The sequence below is a fragment of the Castanea sativa genome, chromosome 4 (assembly GCF_040712315.1).
Source record: "Castanea sativa cultivar Marrone di Chiusa Pesio chromosome 4, ASM4071231v1".
Lineage (NCBI taxonomy): Eukaryota > Viridiplantae > Streptophyta > Magnoliopsida > Fagales > Fagaceae > Castanea > Castanea sativa.
In genome coordinates this window covers 12,608,734-12,633,620 of record NC_134016.1, presented here as the reverse complement: position 1 = coordinate 12,633,620, position 24,887 = coordinate 12,608,734, and the positions used below count along the sequence as shown (strand labels likewise).

At 32.7% G+C, this 24,887-nt stretch overlaps 1 protein-coding gene across 1 annotated transcript; it reads right to left on the bottom strand.

Annotated features, from left to right (window-relative positions):
- Positions 1–283: 283 nt before the first annotated feature.
- Positions 284–10,057, bottom strand: LOC142631190 (transcription factor bHLH128-like). The gene is made up of 6 exons (XM_075805288.1): positions 9,322–10,057; positions 6,176–6,498; positions 3,668–3,799; positions 3,162–3,227; positions 1,672–1,740; positions 284–694 (listed from the first exon to the last, which is right to left on the bottom strand). The coding sequence occupies exons 1-6, from the start codon at positions 9,878–9,880 to the stop codon at positions 641–643; spliced, it is 1,203 nt and encodes a 400-aa protein (XP_075661403.1). The 5' UTR covers positions 9,881–10,057; the 3' UTR covers positions 284–640.
- Between the last annotated feature and the right edge of the window lie 14,830 nt (positions 10,058–24,887).

The following is a 24,887-nucleotide window of genomic DNA, read 5'->3' as shown; positions in this document are numbered from 1 at the left end:
TTGTCTTTGGATGAGGATAATAGTCAAACACATCTTGTGTTGGTCAATGCAACTACATAGTTATATTCCTCAAAAAACATTCTCTTTATATGTATAATTCATTCCCAGCATATTAGCTATAGATGTAGTAAGAACTTTCTCAAAAAAAAAAAAAATGTAAGAAAGTTACGATCTCTACAAATTAGACATGCTACCCTTTTTCCAACCCCCTAAAGAAAACCAGCGCCCCATTTGTACATTTGGATTCATATAAACATTCAAATGAACTTGTAGCAATTATAAATAGTGAAATGGAAACAATCATGTTCCTTATAAATGCACCTATCAATCAGTCATTTAGACTAACCAACATCTCAAAATTAAAGCATATATCAAAAGGATTTACAAAAGGATCAAAGATTAGGAAACTGAACCGCATTCTATTCAATCCTCTCTACAGAAAGAGATACACATTTTTCCTCAGAGTAGGAAATAACAGTATTGCTTCACTATATACATCTGAATTCTATAACTCACTACTGCAATATTAGATCTAATTTGGTAAGGTAACAAAATGTGGCCTAGCTTGGGTTCCCTACATCTTCAACATCCCTGACTCCAATGCAAAACCTTTCTATCATTTATTTCCTGTTAGCAAACATTATTTGGTTTGATTGCATCCACAGGTGCAGCCGTCAAGATCTTTGTGGAGCTTCTGGAGGAAGGAAATAAAATAAATGTTAAGGAAAGATCAAAAGGAAGGATAAGAGGTATTCAAATGTCTTTAATCTCAGAATCATCCAACGCTCCATGTTAAGGGACAACATTGTTGACCCTTACAGAATGAGAACAATCGTTTCCAATTTTTCACCACAAAATTTCATAAGGGTCTTATTTCAACGATGTCTACCAACGTTCAAATTTTCAATTTCACAATCGCCATCACTGTTTATAACCATGTTTTTCATCATTCATCATCATCATCATCATCATCATAGAACCCTACGCATCATACTCTATATGAAGATGGAAAATATCTCAGCTTGCTTTAACTTAAATGAGTATTCTTAAGAGTTAAGATTTTCATGAACAGTGATGGAGAGAGTATTTGATTGAAAGGGGCAAACATACATACGTCTCATACACTTGAGGACATTCGTAAATACACACAATCACACACATTTTATACGTAATACTTAATAAGATCAATTTGGACAATAAAATGCTACTCATGTGAATACTAAGCGTATTTCAATGTTAAAAACCCATAACAAGATAGCATATATAATATATTGCATTTATTTATTAGGATTATATATATAGTTCAGAACAACCCAAGGGATAATTAATGTTGCGCAAGCACATGCAATTTTTGCAAGAACTATAAAGACTTCTGTATTTTCTTTCATTTCTCACTAATTTTGTACCCCATATTTCTTGCCCACAAACAAATTTGTTTTCATCTTCACCATGATCACTTTAGACATAATTTATTATAATGCCAATTTGACATCAAAACTTTTTGAATTAGAAAAGAACTCTCTTCTTTCATTAATCATTCATTTAAAATCTCCAAAAAAACAAAACAAAAAAAAGGCAGCTCAAACAATCACTGATTTATTAAAAAGCAGTGACTGTAAAGGCAGTGTTACATTGTAAAACACGTGTTTCTCAGAAGGGTACTTTACAAACCTGAACTTGATTTTGAAGGCCTTTGATATGTTGAACTGCTAAGTCCAACATGTCCGCATAACTCGTTTGCTGCAAGTATATTAGAGAGAAATTTACAGATTGTAAAATATATTCACTCAAATAATAATTAGAAACATAAAAAATAAAAAATTTAACAACAATGTTGGCACAGTAAGTCCTAACTATTTCTAGTTAGGGTAATTATTTATGTAGAAGAATTCAAATATCAAAAAAAATTTATGTAGAAGATTACTTGTAGTGAAAACATAGTGGTTTTGTTGGGGCACATATTATCTTATATAATTTTGGATTTATGAAGGTCAGCATAATAAATTGAATACCACAATACTGCAACAAAAAAATTAAAATAAAATGTCTTTCCCACCACCTCGATACACACCATCATATATTACAAAGTGAGACCTAGTCTTTTATATATCAATATAGATTCTTATAATTTTATGAAGTATATTAGCAAATTCCACCGTGTCTCATATCTGAATTAGTCCCAAAATTGAAATCAATTCAGAAATACACAAGCACATCAATCAATAACTTTAAGAAATATTGCGAAATAATCACATTAATTAGATGACTCAAACTTAACCTTGACTCAAACTAACTGAAGTCAGCTATGTGAATCTTCTCTTGCCATTCAGCCTTATCTAGGTCTTCATCATTCGTATTGTTGCTTATTTCCACCAATTACACTTTGGTCTACATTTTCCCATTTGCTCCTTTTTTTTTAATGAGTAATATGGGGCCCACATATCCATGTTTGCTCTGTCAACAAAAACCATCTCTCTACTGTCTCCATATTAACATATTTCTAGATTTTCAAAGTTTTGGGACTAAGGGTTGGTGGTAGTTGTTATATGATCAAACCGTCTCAGATGTCTTTCTCTTATGTTTTCCTCACTTAGAGTTAACCCTACTCTTTATAAAATTATTAAAATTTCTTAATCAACCTTATCTTGTGTTCCCACATTTCTATTTTATTCCTGTCTGCGATAATTTATTTTGTGGACATTTCTTCGTGTCCTAAAATTTTACCACAGAACATGGTGATGCATCTGATACATCCCTACGTGTGCTGTACCTGATACATCATACACTACTATTTACTGTTTCTTGACCATCGATTCTTTTTTATTTTTATTTTTAATCCCAACTTTTAGGTCTATAAGCCTTGCATTAAACAGCCAAAAAGATTAGATTTTAAGGTATCTTCTCTATGATCACATTTTAACTAATCCCTAATTGGCTTCATCACCCAATACAATTTCAACCACCCATACATAATATGCGCCAAGGACATTATTTTAAATGATTTTGTAAGACAAGTAAGTAATGCCCAATAACATTCTCAGGACAAAGGAACAAGAGCATATCTTGAGAAGTCAAATTGCTTACAAAATAATCTTCTAAGCATCTACTTAGGGACTCAACATTTGTTGCTGGTCCAGAATAAAAGAATTCCAAGTTATTACCTTATCCATGTTAGGGACAAGATCTTGTAATTTCTTCAATTTCCCGCTGATTCTGGTTCTTCTCTCCTGTGAATATTTTAAATAAAAAAATAAAAAAAACAAAGAAAAAACAACAACAACAACAAGAAACAGAGTCTATTTGTAATCTTGAACGAAAAAAATATACAAGGAAAGATGCTATGCACTTCAACCTTTGAAGATTGGTGTTTTGATCCAAGATTCCTAGTAATGACCCCATAAACAATGATAGACTTATATGCTTATATCCAACAACCTCTAGGTCAATTGGCATATCAGGCTCTCCCCATTGGGGTGGGCTTAGGTTCAAAACCCACTGGCTGCAAAGTCCCCCGCCTTTATGTAGCAAATAATTAAATAAAAAAATTTGTATACTTGTGATACATTTTTAATGACAATTCCACATGATTCATGACATGAACCAAAATGGAACAGTAAGATTTTATTTTGGGTATTCTAGATGACCAAACTCCAGAAGTTTTACTAACCCTTTCAGCAATGCTTCGGGGGTGAGTGGCACAGCCACGCTTAGCACGGATTTTACATGGAACAGAGTCTTCCGGGATATGAAGTAGCTTCTCCACCGTGGCCATCTCAAGAGTCGTTTGCGGCAGGCTAAACTGTGTTGTCAATGAATAAAAAAATCAACCAGCAGAATTGTGAATTGATGAAAGTCAGGAAGTTACTGATAAATATCAAGGTGAAAAGGCTTTTTGAATTTCCATTATCAAATGACACATATTGTGTACAAAAACCATGCCCTAATTAAAGCTCAAAATTCTAACTTCGAGTTATAAATTTTTCCTTGAAGAATAAATTGTTAACCTAAGTGCAGCAGAAAATATATCCATTTAAAAAGAAAAGGCTAACATGGTAATGATTTGAGCTAAAATTAGTACATAGTGCAAATGACCTAACCTAAGCTCACAGTTCACTTCTTTTCCTCTTTCATTCTTTTTTTTTCCTTCATCAAGAAGAGAAAAGTGCAACCAACACACTTGTGGGAGAAGTTAAAGCAAGACTCTATATAGTTTGAAGGAAGTGTTATCTTAAGTTCAATGCATCTGAAAAAGGTAAGAATAGATTATGAGAAACTACCATTTTCCCTGATGATATACTATCCATGTGCACCTAGAATTGGAACTATTTAACAGCAGATACATATTTGGCTAACAATAAACAAAATTGTGTTTGAAATAAAGGAGCTTTTCATCCAGTTGAAGTACTGAACAAAGCTAAAAATTTTGGAAAAGAGTGCAATGTAGCAAATGGGATTAGATTCTGCAGAAATTACATCACATATTCACTTACAAAAAGAGGTTTAGTCGAAGTCGCCTCACGTGGTTATTATAATATCAACTTAAGGGGTGATGGAGGCCCAACAATACAGTTTGGAAAGATTTACAAGAGACATGGGAATCCAAATTCTAAAGCATGGATTTTAATTTGTGGACTACGATGATGCTACAAGCTCCACCTTGGATTAATTTATATTCGATTGCTGGGAGTTCTATTGTATTTGGGTCTAAAGTTAAATTTGAGTTGCTTTCAGATTATCTTTTTTTTTTTTTTTGAAGTGTTTTATGAGCCAACTTATAATTAATGGAAGTGTTCAGGTTCATAGATGTGTTGGCAAATCCTAGTGTCAAAACATGTCAAATTTGGGTTGTATCAATAGAATCTTGTTAAAATAAAGCCTGGTTCAGAAGTTGCTTAAAGACAATGGGGTTATGATCTATTCAAAATGATGCGTTGATCTTTTGCTCGTATCTTTTACACCATTACAAATATTTCAGTGAAACTTGTTTTACTGGAAGGTAGACATTTGAGACTTGACACAGATTTGCCCCAATTTGAATATGAAATGATAAGACCCTTTGAAGTTATCACAACTGTGTTAACCCTGAGAGTTCACTCAACTCTCACTAGACACTCTCTCTAGCAAAATTGTGGCAAACAGTAAACTGACTTTGAAAGCCTGACAACTTAGCCTAATAATTTTCTAAATAAAAACAACCCTTGCTGCTCAATTTGAGACAAGAGGGGTCGTCATATCAAGATTAATTTGAGAGCAAACCTCACTAAATCTGAACGGAAATTTCCTCCTCGAGTTTATTCCATGTTGAGCGTAATCTTAGATTCCTTGAAACCCCAGAATTTTTTACCTTCTGAAGAATTTCTTTGGAGCACTAGAGTTTTGGGTTGTTGCAGACGAGGTCCGGTTGTGGAGAAAGTTTGAGTAGAAGAATTCAAGTTCTACGGTCACTACAATGAGAAGTCCAGCAAGGCGTTTGATAAGGTTTCATAAAGTATAGGATTGCATAGGTTTTGTAAGTATAGGCTATTGTAACAGTTTCTTCTATAGCAAATTTTCCACCGGGTTGCTCCCCCAGAGTGGTTATTTCTTTGAAAAGGTTCTTCATTGGTTTCCCACTTCATCACCAAACTTTGCATGTTGCTTTATTTCTTTTAGATTTGGTAGTTGATAATCATGGTTGGACTATTTGTTTATGAGGAGTCAATGGATAATGGAGTCAAAGCATTTAGAACACATAAGGGTTAAAACAGAATTTTTCAGAAAATTTCTGGAATTTTTCCACCGCCATTGTCTGAGCATGTGAAGCATTCAAAGCCTAGGAGTGAATCCCAAAATCCAACAATGAATCTATTTCTTTTTTCCCTCTTGTTTCCCCTCCTTCCTTCTCTATTTTCTAATTATGATCAGTCAAATAACCTGAAATTCTAACACTCCACCCTCCGCCAAATATCCCAATTTAATTTCCTTAGCCCTAACCCAATTTCAAGATACAACCCTATTAGCCCAAGTTGTTCAACATAATGGGGCCTTAGATAGGAAACATTGTTGCATATGTAATTTTTTAGTTATCAAGAAATGCAAGGCTGTGTATTATTACAAGTTTGTGCTTTTATTCTATTGACTATCAGATGCCACATGCTGAATATTGCTTCAAAGATCCATAAAATAAGTTTAATACCTGAGTTTCTAGACTATTCAAACAGTTGTAAATGTCTCCATCAAGATTTTTCGCTCGTTTGCTTGGTGGGGCTGAAAATATTATAGAATTTGTGTTGTCCCAGGAATCCATTCCAAAGCTACTAGTGGCATAAGAATGCGAGGCATTTTGGTGGCCATTGTCAGAGCTGATGCCATCAACAACTTCCTCGCTCACCTCTGAGATTTGAGAAAGAGAATCTTGTCTTGTGAAACTCAACTGAGACTTCAACCTTGATACTCCATGGCCACCATTAGAGCCACCTTGTGAGGCGTAGCCTCCAGATCCCCTTGTAACTGAAAAACCTGCAGTTCAGTTGTCGTTAGTTACATTGATTTGCTAAATACGCCTGTTTAGTACTACAGGACTTTTTCTTACCTTCCAATACAAATTCATTTAAGAAAGTTGCACTCTTTGAATCTTGTCAACTTAGCCATGTTCGACACATGTATTGGAATTTCATTTAACACATTTGATCACCATTGCCAGATGCTTTTGTTTTAAATTTATCAGAAACATTACTTTGACTTTTTACTAAACGCATCATCCTAGTTTTGCTAAAAGAATCATAAAGACCTTGTTAAGCATAATATTTTAACTTTGCCAAACAAATTGTTTTGATATCACTCTTATTAAACATACTAATCTTATCTCGCTAGTGGACATGTGAGATTATTCACTTTTGACTTAATTTAAAAAGTTCTTTCTTTCCTTGTATTGTCAATTTCCTTTTCTATACCATCTTTTATCTTATTTCACTTTTCTTACTAATTACATTATTTTATTGTTAAAATGGGAGCACATGATAGCAGCCAATGGGTGATCCATTAACATGATTTTCGGACTCAACACCCCTTCAAACCCAGTTCTAACTACGAGTCTACGACGTATTAAATCATAACAAGTGTTCCAGCGACAAAAACCCCAAACATTAAATATGTATAATCATTCATAAATGATTCCACATACATGCCTTTTTTATTTAAATTGTGTAACACTTTCTATTATTCGTTGAGAAGTTAATTCATTGTAGTGTGAATGTTTGGCCTTCTGGCTAAAAGCAAGTGTCAAAATGTATCAAGAAAAGGAAAAAAGACAGAAAAAAGAAAAAGAAAAAGAGAGTTTAGTGAGTGATATAAAAAATATACTCCTAATGTCAGCATCTGCACTATGTATACTAATGGCCTGTTTGGATGGAGGGGGTAAGGAGGAGGAGTAAAGTAGAGTTGGCTAAAAATAAGCTAATTTTGTGCTAAATCTACTCTACTCTACTCCCCTCCCTCTCCCTCAATCCCAACGGACCATAAAAGAATCTGGCAGTTTTTTTTTTTTTAATGCAATCAGGCAATCTATTATGTGGTGCCACGTTGGCCAATGCAAACCCCATGTGAAGTTCACATTGATGATTGAACAAGTCAGACTTGTATTATGCTTTAATCATCACAATGACTTTAAAAAATAAAATGAGAGCTGTGATTAAAAGTCTTCAATCGACTGCATAAAAAAAAAAAAAAAAAGATTTTTCCCTAGTCTTCTTTATTTATTTTTGGTCATTCTTTGATTCTTTCCATTTCGTTACAGTCAATGTATCAGAATTTCATACCAAAAAAATAAAATGGTAACATGTACATCTCTATGGACCCTCTATAAACAATCTCTTAAACCTCGACAGGGCATACACTTTTCTTTAGTTTCTTACATCTAAATCGTGACATTATAAAATTCCCACATGTAATAAAATAACTAGGTTAGTAATGATAAATGTGACAGGCCTCATATTTAAAGGTGGCCAATGCTCTATGTCTGCTTAAATAAATAAATAAAACTTAATCTTCGAGACACCCAAATAGAAAACAAATATAAAATAACAGAAACGACACCAACTGCACCATGCTTACACGTGATTTGCCAGCTGGAAACATGATATGTAACGTTAATGTGAAGGAAAGTCTTTAAATTAGAAAGAAAAACATATACAAAGACATTTATAGTCGATGCATTTAGATTCATTGAATTATGTTAACATATATCTTTGTCACAATTATTATTACGATCTAAGCATTTGAAAAAGGTAATTAAGAACTTCTACATTGAGCTAATACTCATTTAAAAATCAAATTATAAATGCAATATAGGAGCATTGATGAAAAATGAAAAGAGGTTTAGGCCTCGAAACAGTTTAGAAATACAACTTTTACCACAACTATGAAATAATCGATTCTAAGTTTTAGGGAAAAAAAAATTGTAAATTCATGTGAAAGTGATGGTCCGTTATCGACTATGTCGAGAATTCACCAATATATATATATATATATATATATATATATATATATATAGAGGAGTCACTATAAAACATAGTATATTACACCCTCACAATGAAAATGACATGTCTAATAATTTTTGCTTTACTTAAATACCAAGTCAACGTTAATCGTAGTCCTAGACGCGTTGAAAGGCCCACCAAACTAAGGGCTCCCTTCCCCCACTATTCCTATATTCGCCCACCACAAACAACACTCATCTATCAAGGACAAAATCGTCATTTACTCTCTATTGGCTGATTTTTCATGTGGACCATACCTTTTTAACTTGACATTTTTGTCAATTCATAAATCTCTTTTTTTTTTTTTTTTGGATAGGAATTTACTAAACTCTATATCAATGTTTAGTAAAGATACTATCAACCTAAAAATGGAAGTGTACGAGGCAGTCAAAACTTCCGAAATTACTCCACATACCATTAAATTTTCATATGCAATCCACTCCATTTTTATTTTAAATTTTATAACGACACTAATTAGATTTTGTTTTTATTCAATAATTAAAGACTTTACATTATTAAATATCAAAAATTAAAAACTTTACTAATGATAATTATATTCTGACTGGTTCAGTAATTATTTAAAAAAAGTTATGAAATATGTTCAACGTTAATTTTAAACCGTTAAAAATGCAATTTTCTATAAACCCAGAATTTGTAGTTGACCACGTTAGAGTTTTGGAAAAAAAAAAAATTTACTTATTACCTAGACTTTTCCGAAGTGAAAAAAAAAAAAAAAAAAGCATCTAAAGTAAAAAAAAAAAAAAAAAAAAAAAAGTGAAGAGAGTTAAGATAAGGTAAACGGTACCATTATCAGAAGCGAGATGGCTAAGGAAACCAGCAGGAGAGCTTCTTTGTCGGACCAGAGCTGAAGCTGAAGAAGAAGATGAACACGAAGAAGAAGAAGATGAAGATAATCCAGCTCCACCACCACCACCTCCGCCAATTTTCAAATTACTAGTGAAATCACCAAAAGAGGGCATTTCATTGAGACCGTACGATCTCTGCAACCCTCCTCCTCCTCCTTTGTGGTGGTCTTTGTTGGGATCGTTGGATGAGTTGACTTTGCAGGTTGACTCGGTGGTGATAGAAGAGGAGTCACTAGAAAAGTAGTGGTGGCTGTGGCTGTGGCTATTGTGGTGGTGTTGTTGTGGGGCCATAAAAGAAGGTGGTGGTGGTGGCGGTGGCTGTTGTGTTGATCGAAGGGCTGAGAATTCACGGCCGGTTTGTCCGATGATGGAATCGACGGCTGTGGTTAAAAGAGAGCCCGGGGCCGAGCCGTAGCGTGTGAGTCCCGTCGTGGTTGTGGGTGGTGTGGGACCCATGAGCTTTTGGGACGATGAAGAAGGTGAAGATGATGGGTACATGGGGAGTTATATGAGTATGTTTTGAGTTTTTTTTTTTTTTTTGGGTGTAAGAATTGTAGAGAGAGAAAGTGAGAGATTGGAGAGAGAGAGAGAGAGAGAGAGAAATGGAAAAGAAAAAAAATGGGTGGAAGGTGAAGGAAGAGGGGATGCTTGTTGAGGAAAAGAGACTAGGAGAGATTATTGCATCACAAGTAGGTGATTAATTGAATCTGTCACCCTCACCACTTCTTTGTTGTTTGGGTTACAGTTGGATAAAAGTTAAACTAGACACTGTACGAGGCATTCCATCAATGTTTTTAAAAATTTTAACATTTAGTATTTCAGAAAATTATTTTATCAATTTTAATAACTTATTTTACAATAAACTTAATATCAAAAGTTTTATTTTTTTACTATTTTTTTTAAATAATATAAACTATTCATTAAAATAATAAAAAATAACTACACAAATTACCTTTCTTACCACAAGTATTAAAACAATAATATTTTTTTTTAAGATTAGAGTTACCGTGAGCTTTCAAAAATAAAAGCTCACTATAGATCGGATTGAATTTTTTTAAAATTTAGCATGTTTGTTGTATCTTGTTTTTTGGTACTTTTTACAAACTTAATGTTAAAATTGAGTATTTATAGCATTTAACATTCTTAATAAGAATGCTCTAATAATGAATCTTTTTTTTTTCTTCTTTTTTCTTTTCCCTCAATTTCCTTTTTATATAAGGAAGGTAGTTAGTGGATAAACCGTAAACAGACAAAGGCCCATCTATAAATTAAAATTTATGATGGCTAAGAGTTGGTTTGGGAAGTGGCAATAGCTTATTTAGTTGAAATTGAAATTTTTTTTATTAAAAGCATTGTAGATAAAGCTAAAAATAGTTAGAATAATACAATAGAACCTATAAATAGTATAAAAATATAATAAGACCCATAAATAATAATAAAAATAAACTAAATAATAAAAAAAACTACATTTTTAAGCCAATACTGAATCTACACTAAAGTTAAAGATTCCCTATAGCATTTAAAGTAATGCCATTATTACAGAGTTTGTTAAACTTTTATCAATTCACTAATACTCTTATGTTCAATTGGTACTTTTTTTTTATTGAAATATTTAAGATTCAAATATTCATTTATTTTTTAAATAAGTGGATAAGATTCTGTTGCGTTATTAATAATATTAATAAATGGTTAAAGCAATAAAACATGAATAATACTTTTTTTCTAAAAAAAAATTATGTTGTTTTGTGTTTGAATTTAATTGAGAAAAAATTTCTTTAAAAATTGATAACATTAATAAAATATTAAAATGGAATCTACTCATATCAAAATAAGTGAATAAAATTTTAAAAATTCTGTAACAAGGTTGTCCTAAAAACTCTAAAACAACACAATCCACTCCTTAGGTAAAAAAAAGGAATTGAATATCTTTATTGATATAATTTCTTTATTTTTTTCGCCTCCAGTGGCTAGCAACTGTCAAAGTATATTAATTTTATGAAGGCTAGTGATCCATGGCACATTGTCAAAAATGAAGGCCCTAGAATGAATTACAATAATTGATAAAGTTGGCTAATCATTGTAGAGAAGACTTAATTTAAGGGTTACACTTCGAATGATCAAGGGCTAATCTTTTTTTCCTTTTACACATTCTTCTATAATATTGACATAATATGTTAAACTACGTGTTAATCCCAAAAGAGTTTTTTTTTTTTAAAAAAAAACACGTTAATCCCACTTCCTGGACTAGAAATATTTCCCATTTAAAAAAAAAAAAAACATTAAATATACGTGTTTCTATATAAATTTTGATTTTATGAGACCAACATAATGACATATAGCTAAACATGTCATGTTAGGTTTTTTTTTTTTTTTTTTTAAACTTACATGTCATGTAAGGACTATATAAGGACAGGAGTACAATTTTTTTTATTTTTTTTACAACATCATAAAATTATTTCTATAATGGCCGTATGATAAGTTAAAGGCTTCCTCTACAAAAAAAAAAAGTTAACGGCTGGTCAGCCGAAATATATAGTATGAGCTACTCGTGGATACACAGCCTTTTTTTAGTTTTTATTTTTATACCAAAAAATATGGTTTAGAAACAAAATTAAAATCCAACCCGAAATCTAATTCAAGAATCGAAACCATAGTTTACGGTAAAATATCTGATAATTAAACAAAAATTTAAATATAAAGAAATATGAAAGATGTGGAAAAAAAAATGTGGTGCTCATCATTACTTTAAGGTAGCAAATACGAAACTTGATTGGGTGAGAAGTTCCGTGGATTCCAAATCAGCCAATTAAATTACTGAATTGTGGCCTCATCCGTGAAATGCAACTAGGGGTGGACTGGCCTGGTGGATAGATACCGACAAGCATTTGATGCAAACATAATAATTCATTGGTGGCTGTGACTCCTACCGCGTGACATGTCACATGTTCAACATTTCATTCACTTTTTCTTTTTTATACTAATTTTTTTCATAGTCTTTTTCATGAAATGATAGGTTGTGATTTGCCTAAATAAAAGTCATGTTGCGGATCAGTCTATGTAAAAGTGATCGGTTATTTTACCATTACAATTTATGTACCGCAACTCTAAAAGTGATTGACGGTAAGTGATTGCCTAAATGGGTGAATTTTTAGAAAGATGGAGCTGTTATAAGGATTCCAACAAAGACCAGATTGTGATCAGTTCTTACAAATCTGAAATACTAAAGAGAAACCCAATTCCTCCAAGACCACTCGGGGGTTGGTCATGGAGACTTCGATGGTCAAGTTATTGAACCAATGAGATAAAATTGTTAGAAGTATTAGTTAAATGATTAAATTTACCAATATTCTAATAGTTTAAGCTTTTTGGACAATCGGTAATTTAATATGATATCAGAGCATGTAATCCTGAGTTCGATTTATTAAACTTATAGTTAAGTGATTAAATTTACCATTTTCTAAAAGTTTAAACTTTTGGGACAATCAGTAATTTAACATGATATCAGAGCAAGAGATCTTGAGTTTGATCCCTGACTTTACTCTACCTGCTATTTAAAATGTTAAATTCTCACTTGTTGGGCTCCCACTTATTAAGGAGAAGTTTAGGCCCACAAGTGAAAAGGAGTGTTAAACTTATGGTTAAGTGATTAAATTCACAATTTTCTAAAAGTTTAAGCTTTTGGGACAATTGGTAATTTAACACGATTCTTGTCTCCTTCATTCTACCACCCATTTAAATTTTCACGTATTAGGTCTCACCTATTAAAAGGTAGTTTCAGCCCACACATGAGGGGGAGTGTTAGAAGTATTGGTTAAATGATTAAATTTACCATCAAGAACTTAAGCTTTTGGGACAGTTGATAATTTAACACATGAGAGGACTAAAGATCAGAGAAGCAAAACTCCAACTAATGGATAAGGTCTAACCAAGAGGGAGAGAAATAGAATAGAGAATTTGAGAATTGAGAGAGTATAAGAGTTTTTTACCTTTTTCATACAGATCTATAATTTATTCTCTATCACTTTTCAATCTACGGTATAAAAAACGTGGTAAAAGTTGTTTTTACCAAAAATTGATTGTCACAACTCATAGAGCTAAAGTTGTATTAACTAAAGCATTTTGTTTAATCTAGGTGAACTAATGCACAAAACTGTCACCCAAAGTAAAAGCAAAGATTAAGATATTTCTTGACAAAGATATGCATGTGGTGAGTTTGAGTAAAGTGTCGTGGTATTCCAGGTTAAGTGAACTTTGTTAAAGCCAAAATTAAGTATGAGATTCAATGAATGTTGGACTTGATCAATTATAATGGAGACCCCATTTTGACCCAATGGAGATGGAGACAAAGCACACAAGGTTGTGTAAGATGAGACATTGTTTTGTGTATTCGTGTCTGTCACGTTCTAGTGTGACAACTTGGGCATGGCCAGTTCGGAAATTTGACCATTTCTGCCTGCGTCACAAATCACAAAGTACACAACTTAATTGGCAGCACAAAGCATGGTAGTATGTGGGGTTAATACAATAATACTTGCTAATTACTCAGATTTGCGTGCAAAATTAATATTTTAAAAAAAGATTTGCGTGCAAAAACTTTTGTTAATATTGTTTAAACTTTAAAGACCATTCTTTCTTTTTGTTAATGAGTCCGTGAGCTTTTACATCATCATACTTTTAATTTTTATATAAGGTGGTGGATTCGTAAAAGCTACTCTACAATAAGAACAGAAAATGTGAAAACATGCAACAAACAAAAAAAAAACAAAAAGATTTAAAATTAATACCATTACCATCCAAAATTCTTTTTGTTATTTTCCTTGGCATTCACAGAACTATCTTCTTTCTTTTTCTTTTTTTCTTTTTTCCTTATAATAAGTGGGATTGATAAATTGGAATCCAAATTCTCCCTAGTGAGTTTGGCATTCCCCGATGACAAAACTATTGCATATACTATTTGGGTAGATCACAAAAGGTGGGTTTAGACAAAAAATAAAAATAATTCCCTTACTCTCATTTCTTTTCTATTCTCTCATATCTACCAAGTAGAGGAAATTGCTTTTCCACTTAGTATTTTTCTTCCTATACTTTCCCTTCCCTCCTCTTTCACCCATTCCAAACACAAAGTTAAAGTGTGTTTAGATGAGTTTATTTGACTTGAAAGATAATTTGATGTAAAAAATGTTGGAAATATTTTAGTGAATAAACAAGTTTTGATACAATAAATAATATCTTAAATAATTAGCAAAAACATATAATTAAAAAGAGTTTAGAACGACCTCACAATACCATCTAATTACGCTACGAAAGCGTTGTTCTTAAATGTTGATTTATGTCACCTCGAGTAAAATTTGGTGCGACCAATTCTCTTGGCCAAACAACCTCTCAAGATTAGACTATAACATCAACTTTCATGATGGACCCATTTCCATTCACGAAGATTCAAGAACAACCTCTATTGTCTATACTTATAACAAATATAAATTGTAAAAAAATTTGTGGGAGAGAGAGAATAGAAATGATGTATTTGAAAATATAGAGTAATAGAAAATACTTATAGGAAAAGGTGTGATGATGGGTATTATACAGGCTATTCATGATAATAATAATCTATAGTTGTTGGTTACTAATAACTCATAAAAGCCTAACGACTATGTTATCAATTATTGCCCAACGACTATTTTACTCATAAATTTCCAACGGCTAGAAAATAAATATTAGTAAAAGTGTTTGGAATACACATCCACACCAAATATATATATATATATATATATATATATATATAGAAATTATGCATAGAAAAGAAAAAAGAAAAATAAAAAGAGATGATAGAAGCTTTAAACTTTTTGTCTGTCTCATCTTTAATTTATCCTAAGTCAATGAACTCACTTAATATCTAATCAACTAGGGCATCACATAAGCTACAAGAAATTATGGGATGCCAAACTCAATAGGGAGAATTTGGATTCCTTTAGTGGAAGAAAAAAATGTACTTGTTTTGTGGAAGAATCTACATCATCCATTTGCATCATTTTTGCTTCTCAAAAAAAAAAAAAAAAAAAAAACCAATTTGCATCATTCTTGGTGTGGACATGGTATGATAGGATATTGTACCCAAAAAACATATGTTAATAGCCCGACATATCTATTGTGGGGAGTAAAAAAACCCTGATGGGAATATGGGCCTCTAGGCCATGCTAAGGAAGGCCGACCTGCTCTTGGGTTTAGAACTTGTTAGTACTACGGGTCGGCCCATACGCCGAGGATCCAGCCGAGGGTGAATTTCCCTTCGGACGGACACCGGAGAACCCGGGACTTCATGGTAAAGGTTAGGGAATAACACGGTCAAGACCAATGGTTAAAGAGGGGGAACCCTTGAATGTCCTAGAAGCACCGATGTTAGAGAAATACCAAAGATAAAGGCTGCCACCTCCACATTAAAGACCCTGCACCTACCACCCTGGCCGCATTAATGGGGAAGTGACACCTGAACAGTGGAAGGGAAACTTCTGGTTACTATTCAAAGGCACTGAGAAAAGAAATATCTAGGCTAAAGGGGAGTTGGGGCAACACGTGTACAAAGTATCAAAAGAGGAGTATTTAAGGAGCAACTTAGAACAGGAATAGGGGCCTTCTTTGGGATCTAAAAAGAAAAAGAAAAAAAGATAAAGAGATAATATAAGAACAGCTCTCGGCTTACGTCCGAGGAGGTTGATTTACAATATTCCTTGTCATTTTCAAGTGTTTGCAATCTTTTACTTGTCATTTTATCCTTAGACACTTCTAACCTGGGTTTAAAGCCCACACTCTACAAATTCATATTGTTTAAGGCTCATTGGGCCTGAGCCCGTAACTGTTCTTGGGGCCAGGTGCAATTGTGCACCTACATCTATCATTGAGTAAAAGTCCATAAATATATCAAAAAATGGTACCATCGTGACATGAGTGTTGTAAAATGTCTAATACATTTCTTTAGAGTAACCGCATCAAATGGTGTAAAATTTTTGTCTATTTTGCACACAAAAAAAAAAAAAAAAAAAACTTTTTTTTATTTTTTACACCAACTTTTACAAAACACCCATATTAGTTTATCTATTTTAAACATTTATTTAATAAAATATTCATTTTTTTACATTCTTTATTATTATTTCCTTCAATGATGCAAAAGAGAGAGTCATGTGAAGGAGAGAATCAAATAGTAAAATATTAAAAGCAAAGCTACATTAATTGTGCATATATACACAATTATTGTAGCACTTTTGTATATTTGCACAATTTTGCAAACACTAATGTGGGTTTTTTTTTTCTTTTTTTGTTAAAATGTGAAAAATTAACAACTTTTTGTATTTTGCACAATTTTGCAACCTTTGATAGGGTTGCTCTTAGAGTTGTAAATGAACTAAATCGATTATGAACAACTCGAGCTCAGCTCGATTAAAAGCTTGTTCATATTTGTTTGTTTATAAGTAAGTCAAACTTAAGCCTTAATTTTAGGCTCGTTTAATAAACAAACCGAGTCCAAACAAACAAAAAAATTTGTTCACGAACAAGCTCGTGAGTTATTAGGCTTGATACACAACAATTTAAGTATAGACTCATTTATAAGTTTACATGTGTTAACTAAATATACCCATTACACATATCTCAATAATGACATGGCCAACATGAGACCACTACTTATATAACCTTAATTTTTTCCTTCCCTTTAAACTGATCAAAAACCACTTTAAACTATAGTTACGTTTAAAAATAAATAAATAATTAAGTATGCTACATATAATCCTTCCCTATCAATCATCTAAAGTAAAGTTATGAAATATGTTAGTAATTTCTCATTCGTAATAATTACAAACATGTATTTTTCTAGTCATTCACCATCTAATATGAATGTAAAAATTGTATTTTGAATAATTGCTGAAACTGTAGATAAGGAATGATGAATGAATGAATTATATTATTTAAATTCTTAATTTGAATAATGGCTAATCATAAGTAAGACTAGATGTATGATAAATGAGTATACTTTTTTTTTCTTTTTTTTTTCTCTTAATTTTAAAGATTTAAGCATTTAAAATGTAATTTTTTTAGATCTCAAGCTCAAAAACTTGACTTGAGTTCGAGTTTGAGTTTGATTTTAAGTTTGAGTTTGGCTTGACTAATTAATCAAGCCAAGCCAAGCTCAGCTCAAACTTTTTGATTTTCCCATGAGCTCAAGCTCAAATACTATTTATAAGCTTGTTACAAGCTCAAGCTAAGCTCAAGCTTTTGATTTTTTTTTTTTTTACGATCTAAGCTTGAACATACACTACTTGATAAAGCTCGGCTCATTTACAACCTAGACTTGCTCTTACATAAAACCAAACTTCTAAACTTGTGTATATTTTGAAACAATAGTTTGACCCTAGTATGGGAGATCCTGAAACGCCCCATTGGCCTAGGTTTGGTAGCAAAATATAATAGATATAGGTTAACATCTACACTTTAGAATCCCAATGATTGACAGTGACTCCTTTAGCATGAACTTTCACCATTGCCTACCTAATAATGTCCTTGGAACACCCTTTCCAAATAATCTTACTATGCTAAGAATTTCGTTAGTTGCCCAGTTTTGAAAGTATGTGGGAAACTAACATCTCGAGTTTCTAAAACTCAAGATCAGACTAAAAATCGAGTTTTTAATACTCGATTTTGGGGTTTTTCCATACACTGACGTGGACAAAGTTTTCCACGTGGATATCTTACAAACTCGAGTTTCTAAAACTCGATTTCTAATCAACATTTTTAAAACCGAGTTTCAGAAACACATTTTTGACCACTTAAAACCTAAAATTTGACCTGACTAGAGCTTTTCTCACTCTAGCCCAGTTACTCTCACTCTAACGGAGACTCTCTCTTTGATTCTTACTCTAACGTTGCACTTCAACACACTCTTTCTATTCTCACTCTAACGGAGGCTCCATCCTTTTTCATGTCTCTCCCTTCAAGATTCAATATTTCTCTTCGATTCGATTTATTCCACAGTAGTTATCTCTTTCAGCTTTTGTACCAAGGTATATCCTTTTCAAATATTCCCTCTTGAATGCTAAGAAAGTTTGATCCTTGACAGTTGAAACTGTGTTTGTTTGCATTTTTATTTATTTTTAATAGCATTCTTTCATATAAAAGAAAGACTGTTTTATGTGTTTGTTTGTGTTTTGGTTTTGAATACTTTTGTTGGTGGTTGTTCTTTAACAGTTTGTATATATTTTGTAAGATTTAGTTAGTACTTTCAAATGTTGTTATTTGTTAGTATCTTTGAATGATGGGGGATTTCGTTAGTAGTTTTGAATTCTTATTATTCGTTGCAAGTTTTGTAACTAGTTTGCTCAGAATTCTATTTGGGTTTGCGATTTTCAAAGGTATAGCCTTTTTCTAATTAGTTCCCTCTTAAATTTATAGTTTGGTTCATATGCTTTGATGTCTGATATTGAAAATTGACAATGCTATCGATTGTTATATCCTTATTGTGTTAATGTTGAGATTTATTTAAATGGTGATACTTTTTGGCATTGTTCAAACTGCTATGGGATCAAGAGTCTTTCATTGGTTTTTTTTACAGTGAAATGCATATTGCGTTGTTAAAAATGTGTTTGTAATCAATATACACTTGCATGAATTCCAATCACCATAATGTTTTCTTTTAATCTATGTGCTACTTGATCAAATGATGTGGCATTGAAGTGTTGCATCTATTGTGCATAAAAATTGAAAATTTCATTTTCACTTTTGAATGTTGTTACTCTTTCTCCCAACTAGTTTTTTCTGTATTCCATTTTGAGATGTTGCAATATATAGTCTTATTTTGAATGGGGATCTATCTCATATTGATTTTGTTGTTTAGGCTTATGAATCTCCCATTATATATGTGCGTGCTTTTTTATCATGACTGCAATGACTTTCTTGAGTTTCTTCCCTAGTGTTTATATTTATTTGAGATGGTCAGAAGTTGGAGTTACATTTGGTTGTTTTGGTTTTCACAGTTGAAAGGCATCCTGATGCATATGCATTTTTTTTTCTAAGAGGTTATTTAAATACTCTAATAAGATTCTAAGTGAATGTGAACATTGTTTTATTGCTACTTTAGATGTTATGTTAACTAAATACAAAAATATATACCAACATGATTCTCATTGAAAAAAAAAAAAAAACCAACATGAATCTTTAGTGTTCAACAATGAATCTTTAGTGTACAAACTCAGTACCACACAGCTTAACTCAAATGAATAGGTAAACATAGAAACAAAAAAGATCAAGGTTGGATTGAATCCCCAATTACAGCAAAGTACTCTATTTAATCCTGAGTTATAGATGTACTTCTTCATGCTTTCCATTCTTTTAGCATCCTTTTTTAAATAATGCCAATAAGTGGATCTTCAATATAGATTTTCCTTGCATGTAGAATAGCATTCGTTTGCCCAAACACTATTAAAAAAGGATGCTCTGTTTCAGGCAGAGAGGATGCTCTGTTTTTTGAGTGTTCACACTAGGAACTCAAGTTTTATACACTCGATTCTATTAAAACTCGAGTCTATGAAACTCGAGTTTTATTGCTTTGTTTTGTTTTGTTTTTTTTTTTTTTTTTCCAGAAATAAAGCATCCTTTGTTTTAGGCAGAGAGGATGATCTGTTTTTTGAGTGTTCACATTAGGAACTAAAGTTTTATAAACTCGAGTTTTACACAAAACTCGAGTCTATAAAACTCGAGTTTCACTGAGAATTTTTTTTCCCCTGGACATGCAAGCTAGCCAGATGCATCATAATCCACAAACACTCATTGAAAAGCTGAGAATGTAATCCACAAACACTCATTGAGAGGCAGAGAAGCTGAGAATGTAAATGCACTTAAATTACATCAAAATGCTTTCTCAATAAGCACTAAACTATACAAACTGTTACGTTCTCTGCATAAACATAGTTTTACAATATAAATGCACTTAAATCACAGCAAAAGACATTCTCAATATATCAACATTCTAAACATGTCCAACCACGCTTAATTTGCAGTTCTAACCATACTACTCAAATCACAATCTTCATAGAGATATATTGGATAGAGAATTACAAGTACATTCAACAAAAACCAAAAAGACTCTTCCCAATTCCCAAACATCTTCACAATCGCCTTTTGTTTTGCATCCCATACTTTGTAGTAAGAAGGCTTATGACCCTCATATTTCGTCTCTATCATAGATATGAGATGCTTAATTGGGGTAGTGTGATCCTCGCATGACTTCTTAAGGATGTCTGATGCAATAAAATTACAAGTCATCATTCTACCATCATTTCGTACCCCAATCGGTATACACGTGTGAGGACCAACATACACGATGACTATCCATAGTCCGTGGAAATCAGGCTTCATGACTGCACAAACATACAACTTGCATGACTCATCCACGCATTTCGCACAAAGTTTTTTCTTCGTCGACGACTGATCATAAAATGTTTGTTTTCCTTGAGGGCACAAATTGTTAATCAGGTCTGCACCTCCACTTTATTGGCAAAAGTCAACTCTTTGCACAAATTCATCCCCTATCTCCAAGTAGACACAAATGGTATCTCAATATGTGAAGGATCAACCATATTTTCCTAAGTATTTGCAGAAAATGACAAGGCAGGAGGTGCGTACGCAGGGATTGTGTTCGTAATGTTTTGGACACTAATAACATTGTCTGCATCTAGTTCACTACCGTCCAATGTCTCATCGTCATCAATGTCCCTCTCAAGGTCCACAAAGTCCCCTTGTTCAATCATCTCTTCAAACTCATCTCTATTGACAAAATATTCACCATTAATGGCAATAGTCTCATCAACATAGTCGTCATCATCATCGTCATCATCATCGTCATGAACACTATCCTCTACATGTGTAGAATACTCATATTGAACATCTGGAACTATAACCTGTAAACTTGTGGTTGTTTGTTGGAATTCCTCGATACTAACTTCTGCACGCAGCTCCAACTATATGTACAACTGAATACCATTTACTTCGGGTATTCTCTCCAACTTGTCAAACATCATCTTTACATGCTTGTCTGCTTTTATCGCCATATACTTGTAATTAATCTTGTACTTGAAGACTTCATGTGGCATATGATAAGTAATTTGTACGTCGTGCATAGCAGGATTCACACACAATTCTTCCATAACTGTCTTCTTCAATTTATCAAGGGTTTTCAACCTACAATCAATTTGGGTGAATTCCATGTTTATATCCGGCCCTTCAAATGACAATCCCTTGTCCGCATTGATGTTCTTAAGCGGACCACCGTGGTATAGGATTATATCAATTACAGTCATTGTGAACCTGTTCGAGTCAAATTACTATGTTAGTTAAAAAACATTTTAACTTGTCAAATTACACAAAGTACAAATTCCGATTCATTCAAAGGGCATGAATTTCATTACACATTCGTTACACATTTCATAGCCAAATCATTTTTCTGTCATGCTAAGACTACCAATTTAATACCCAATACAACAAAAAAAAAAGCCAAAATTATCTAATCATATTTACTTACCCATTTCATACCCATTACAAAAAAAAGCCATTTCATTACACATTCAAAGGGCATAAATTACATACCCATTTCATTAGAATTCATTTGAAGGGCATGAGTAAGTCACTCATTTCATTACATACCCATATACCCATTCAAATAATTAGATACATATCCATTTCATTACAATTTATTCACTACCCATTTTGTACCTAAAGCAATGATGAATAAAGTCAAAATCTTTGTAAGATCATGATAAAAATAAGAGCCTACAAATGATGAATCATGATAACAAAAACCATGTAAATAAATACTCAAAAAATTAACACTAACAAAACAAAGTTCTATAATTCACAATATTGGTATCTTAACTAAGTTATGCTAACTATCTACAAAATAAATAGTCAAACTTTTTGGCCCACACCCAACATCAAATAATACCCAACTACAATGACAAAGTCCTAAAAAAACCCATACCTGATATATGGATTTGTTGAGAGGGAGGAGTAGTGAGAGAGGCAATGTGGTGAGTGAGGCAGTGAGGCTAAGTGTGGGTGAGGCAGTGAGAGCAAAGTGAGGCTAAGTGGGTGAGGCAGTGAGAGCAAAGTGAGGCTGAGTGTGAGTGAGTGACCTAATATGGGTGAGTGACATGATAGTATATGAGTGTGCGTATTTATATTTTGCCCAGCAAAACTCGAGTCTCTAAGACTCGAGATCTATGTGTCAAAAATGGTTTCCACCAAAAAAATCAACTCTCTAAGACTTGATTTTTTGTTTCAAAGAACTTGAGTCTTTAAAACTTGAGATCTATGTGGCATTTTCTGTCCACCTCATCAATTACAAAACAGGCCCAAAGCGAGTCTTTGAGACTCGAGTTTTACCTACATCTCGAGTTTCTAAAACTCGAGATGCTAGTTTCCAAAATCCTTACAAACATGCGTTAACTTATTATATTCTTTCTCCCCTGCAAACTCCCTCAATGTCCCTGTATTTGCACAAGGTGGATATTGACAATGTTCATAATTATTTTCTATTTAAACCAATGAGTTAGGGGACTTTTAATTAGTCTTTTGAAGATTGATGAAAATTAACCAAATTTAATCACATGCATGGATTATCATTTTGAAACTATTTTTTTAAACCAATACAAATGGGGGTTGCACATAATTTAATTTAAAACATTAATTTTAGCTCAAAAAAGACCATATTATCCTTTAATTTCATGATGAGTTATTATGATGTAGATTTTAACCAGAAGTAAATTATGAAATTTTTACATTTATGTGAAAATGACCTTTTGGCCTCAATTTTGGCCACAAATTGGATTTTTCATAGTTGTGAAATGGGGATGTTTACAATTTTGGTAGTTATATTTTTAATATTTGTGGAATTAATTTTACTTTTTAATGTTGTCTCCTATAGACATTTTGGCACTGTCAGTCTTTGTTAAGTTTTTCATTGGGAAAGGAGAGGATTAGAGGTTAGTTCCTACTACAAAAGTTTGTTTAGTTGAGGTAAAAAGTGAGAGAATAGAAAATAGAGGAGGAAAAAAAAGAGGAAGGGAGGTGTGTTTGGTTGGGACAGGAAATGGGGGAAGAAAATGGTGGAGCCCTGTTGTTTTTTCCTTAAGCCCACCAAAACTCTTGAGACTAAGGAGCAAAAGCTCCAAGTTTTTTTTTGGAAGATATTGCCTAAGTCGTAACGTAAATTATTTATTTATTTATTTTGTCTTTTTCTGAAGTTATCATTTATCATTTGGTTTTTTTAATAATTTTTTATGGGGCACTAATTAGTTTCATTTCCTATCAGTTTTTTTTCTTCTTCGCGGTAGAGCCACCACAACCACCCTCACTGCTATTTGCTATGACCAACTCGGTCTCTCTCTCTCTCTCTCTCTCTCTCTCTAACGTTAATTAATTTTTTTGGGTCTTTTTCTGATGTTATCACTTATCATTTGGTTTGTTTGTTTGTTTTCTTTTCTTTTCTTTTCTTTTAATTTTTTTATGGGGCACTAATTATTTTCTTTTCCCATAAGTTTGGTTTGTTTTTGTTTTTGTTTTTTTTTTTCTCACGGTAGAGCCACCACAACCACCCTCACTGCTACTTGCTATGACCAACTCTCTCTCTCTCTCTCTCTCTCTCTCTCTATATATATATATATATATTCAATCTCACTCTTTCTTAAGCGAAATTCGATCGGATCCATGACCAATGGTCACTACTAGTGGCCTATTTCTAGGGTTGTTGTTTGCTTTGGGTTCGTGTTTTGCTAACTTCATATCTCTCTCTCTCTCTCATTTTTCTATTTGATGTTAGGATTTCATGAAATTTGTTTGTACTAATGGTTTTTCCGGTGGAGATCTCGGCTAAGTTTTGATTTTTTTTTTCTTTTTTCTTTCTGTTATGGCTTGCAACATGGAGATTTGGGTTGGGTTTTTGCTTGCCACAATGGTTCCAGTGGGTTTTGGTTTTGGTTTGTTTATGGAGTTGTGGTTAGGTTTCAAAAAATTATGAAGATTTGGAGTTATGGCTAAATTTGATGAAGGAGATGAATGATTTCTAGTGGGTGATAAGGTGATTGTTGTTTTTATTAGAAAATGGAAGGATTTGAGCAAAACAAAAACTAGACCAAAATTGGTGCCAAATAGAAAAAGAGTTGTAAAAAAAAAAAAAAAATTAGTATATGATTTGAGAAGAAATAAGTACAGAAAATGAAATCCAAATCTTTTGGTCTGTTGTTCGTGATTCAACTCACTTATGCATCATGTTAGATATGATCATTGCAACCTTTCATCCTAACTTCATCCACATGACACTCACACGTGCCTTAATACTATCCCTCCTCCTCCAAATACTATATCATAGGTTGACTCGGTTTCCTATATCACCCTCAACATATCCAACACAATAAAACTAGATGTTGAAATATCTATTATTGGTAACAAGTAGAATCATTCTAATTGGGTA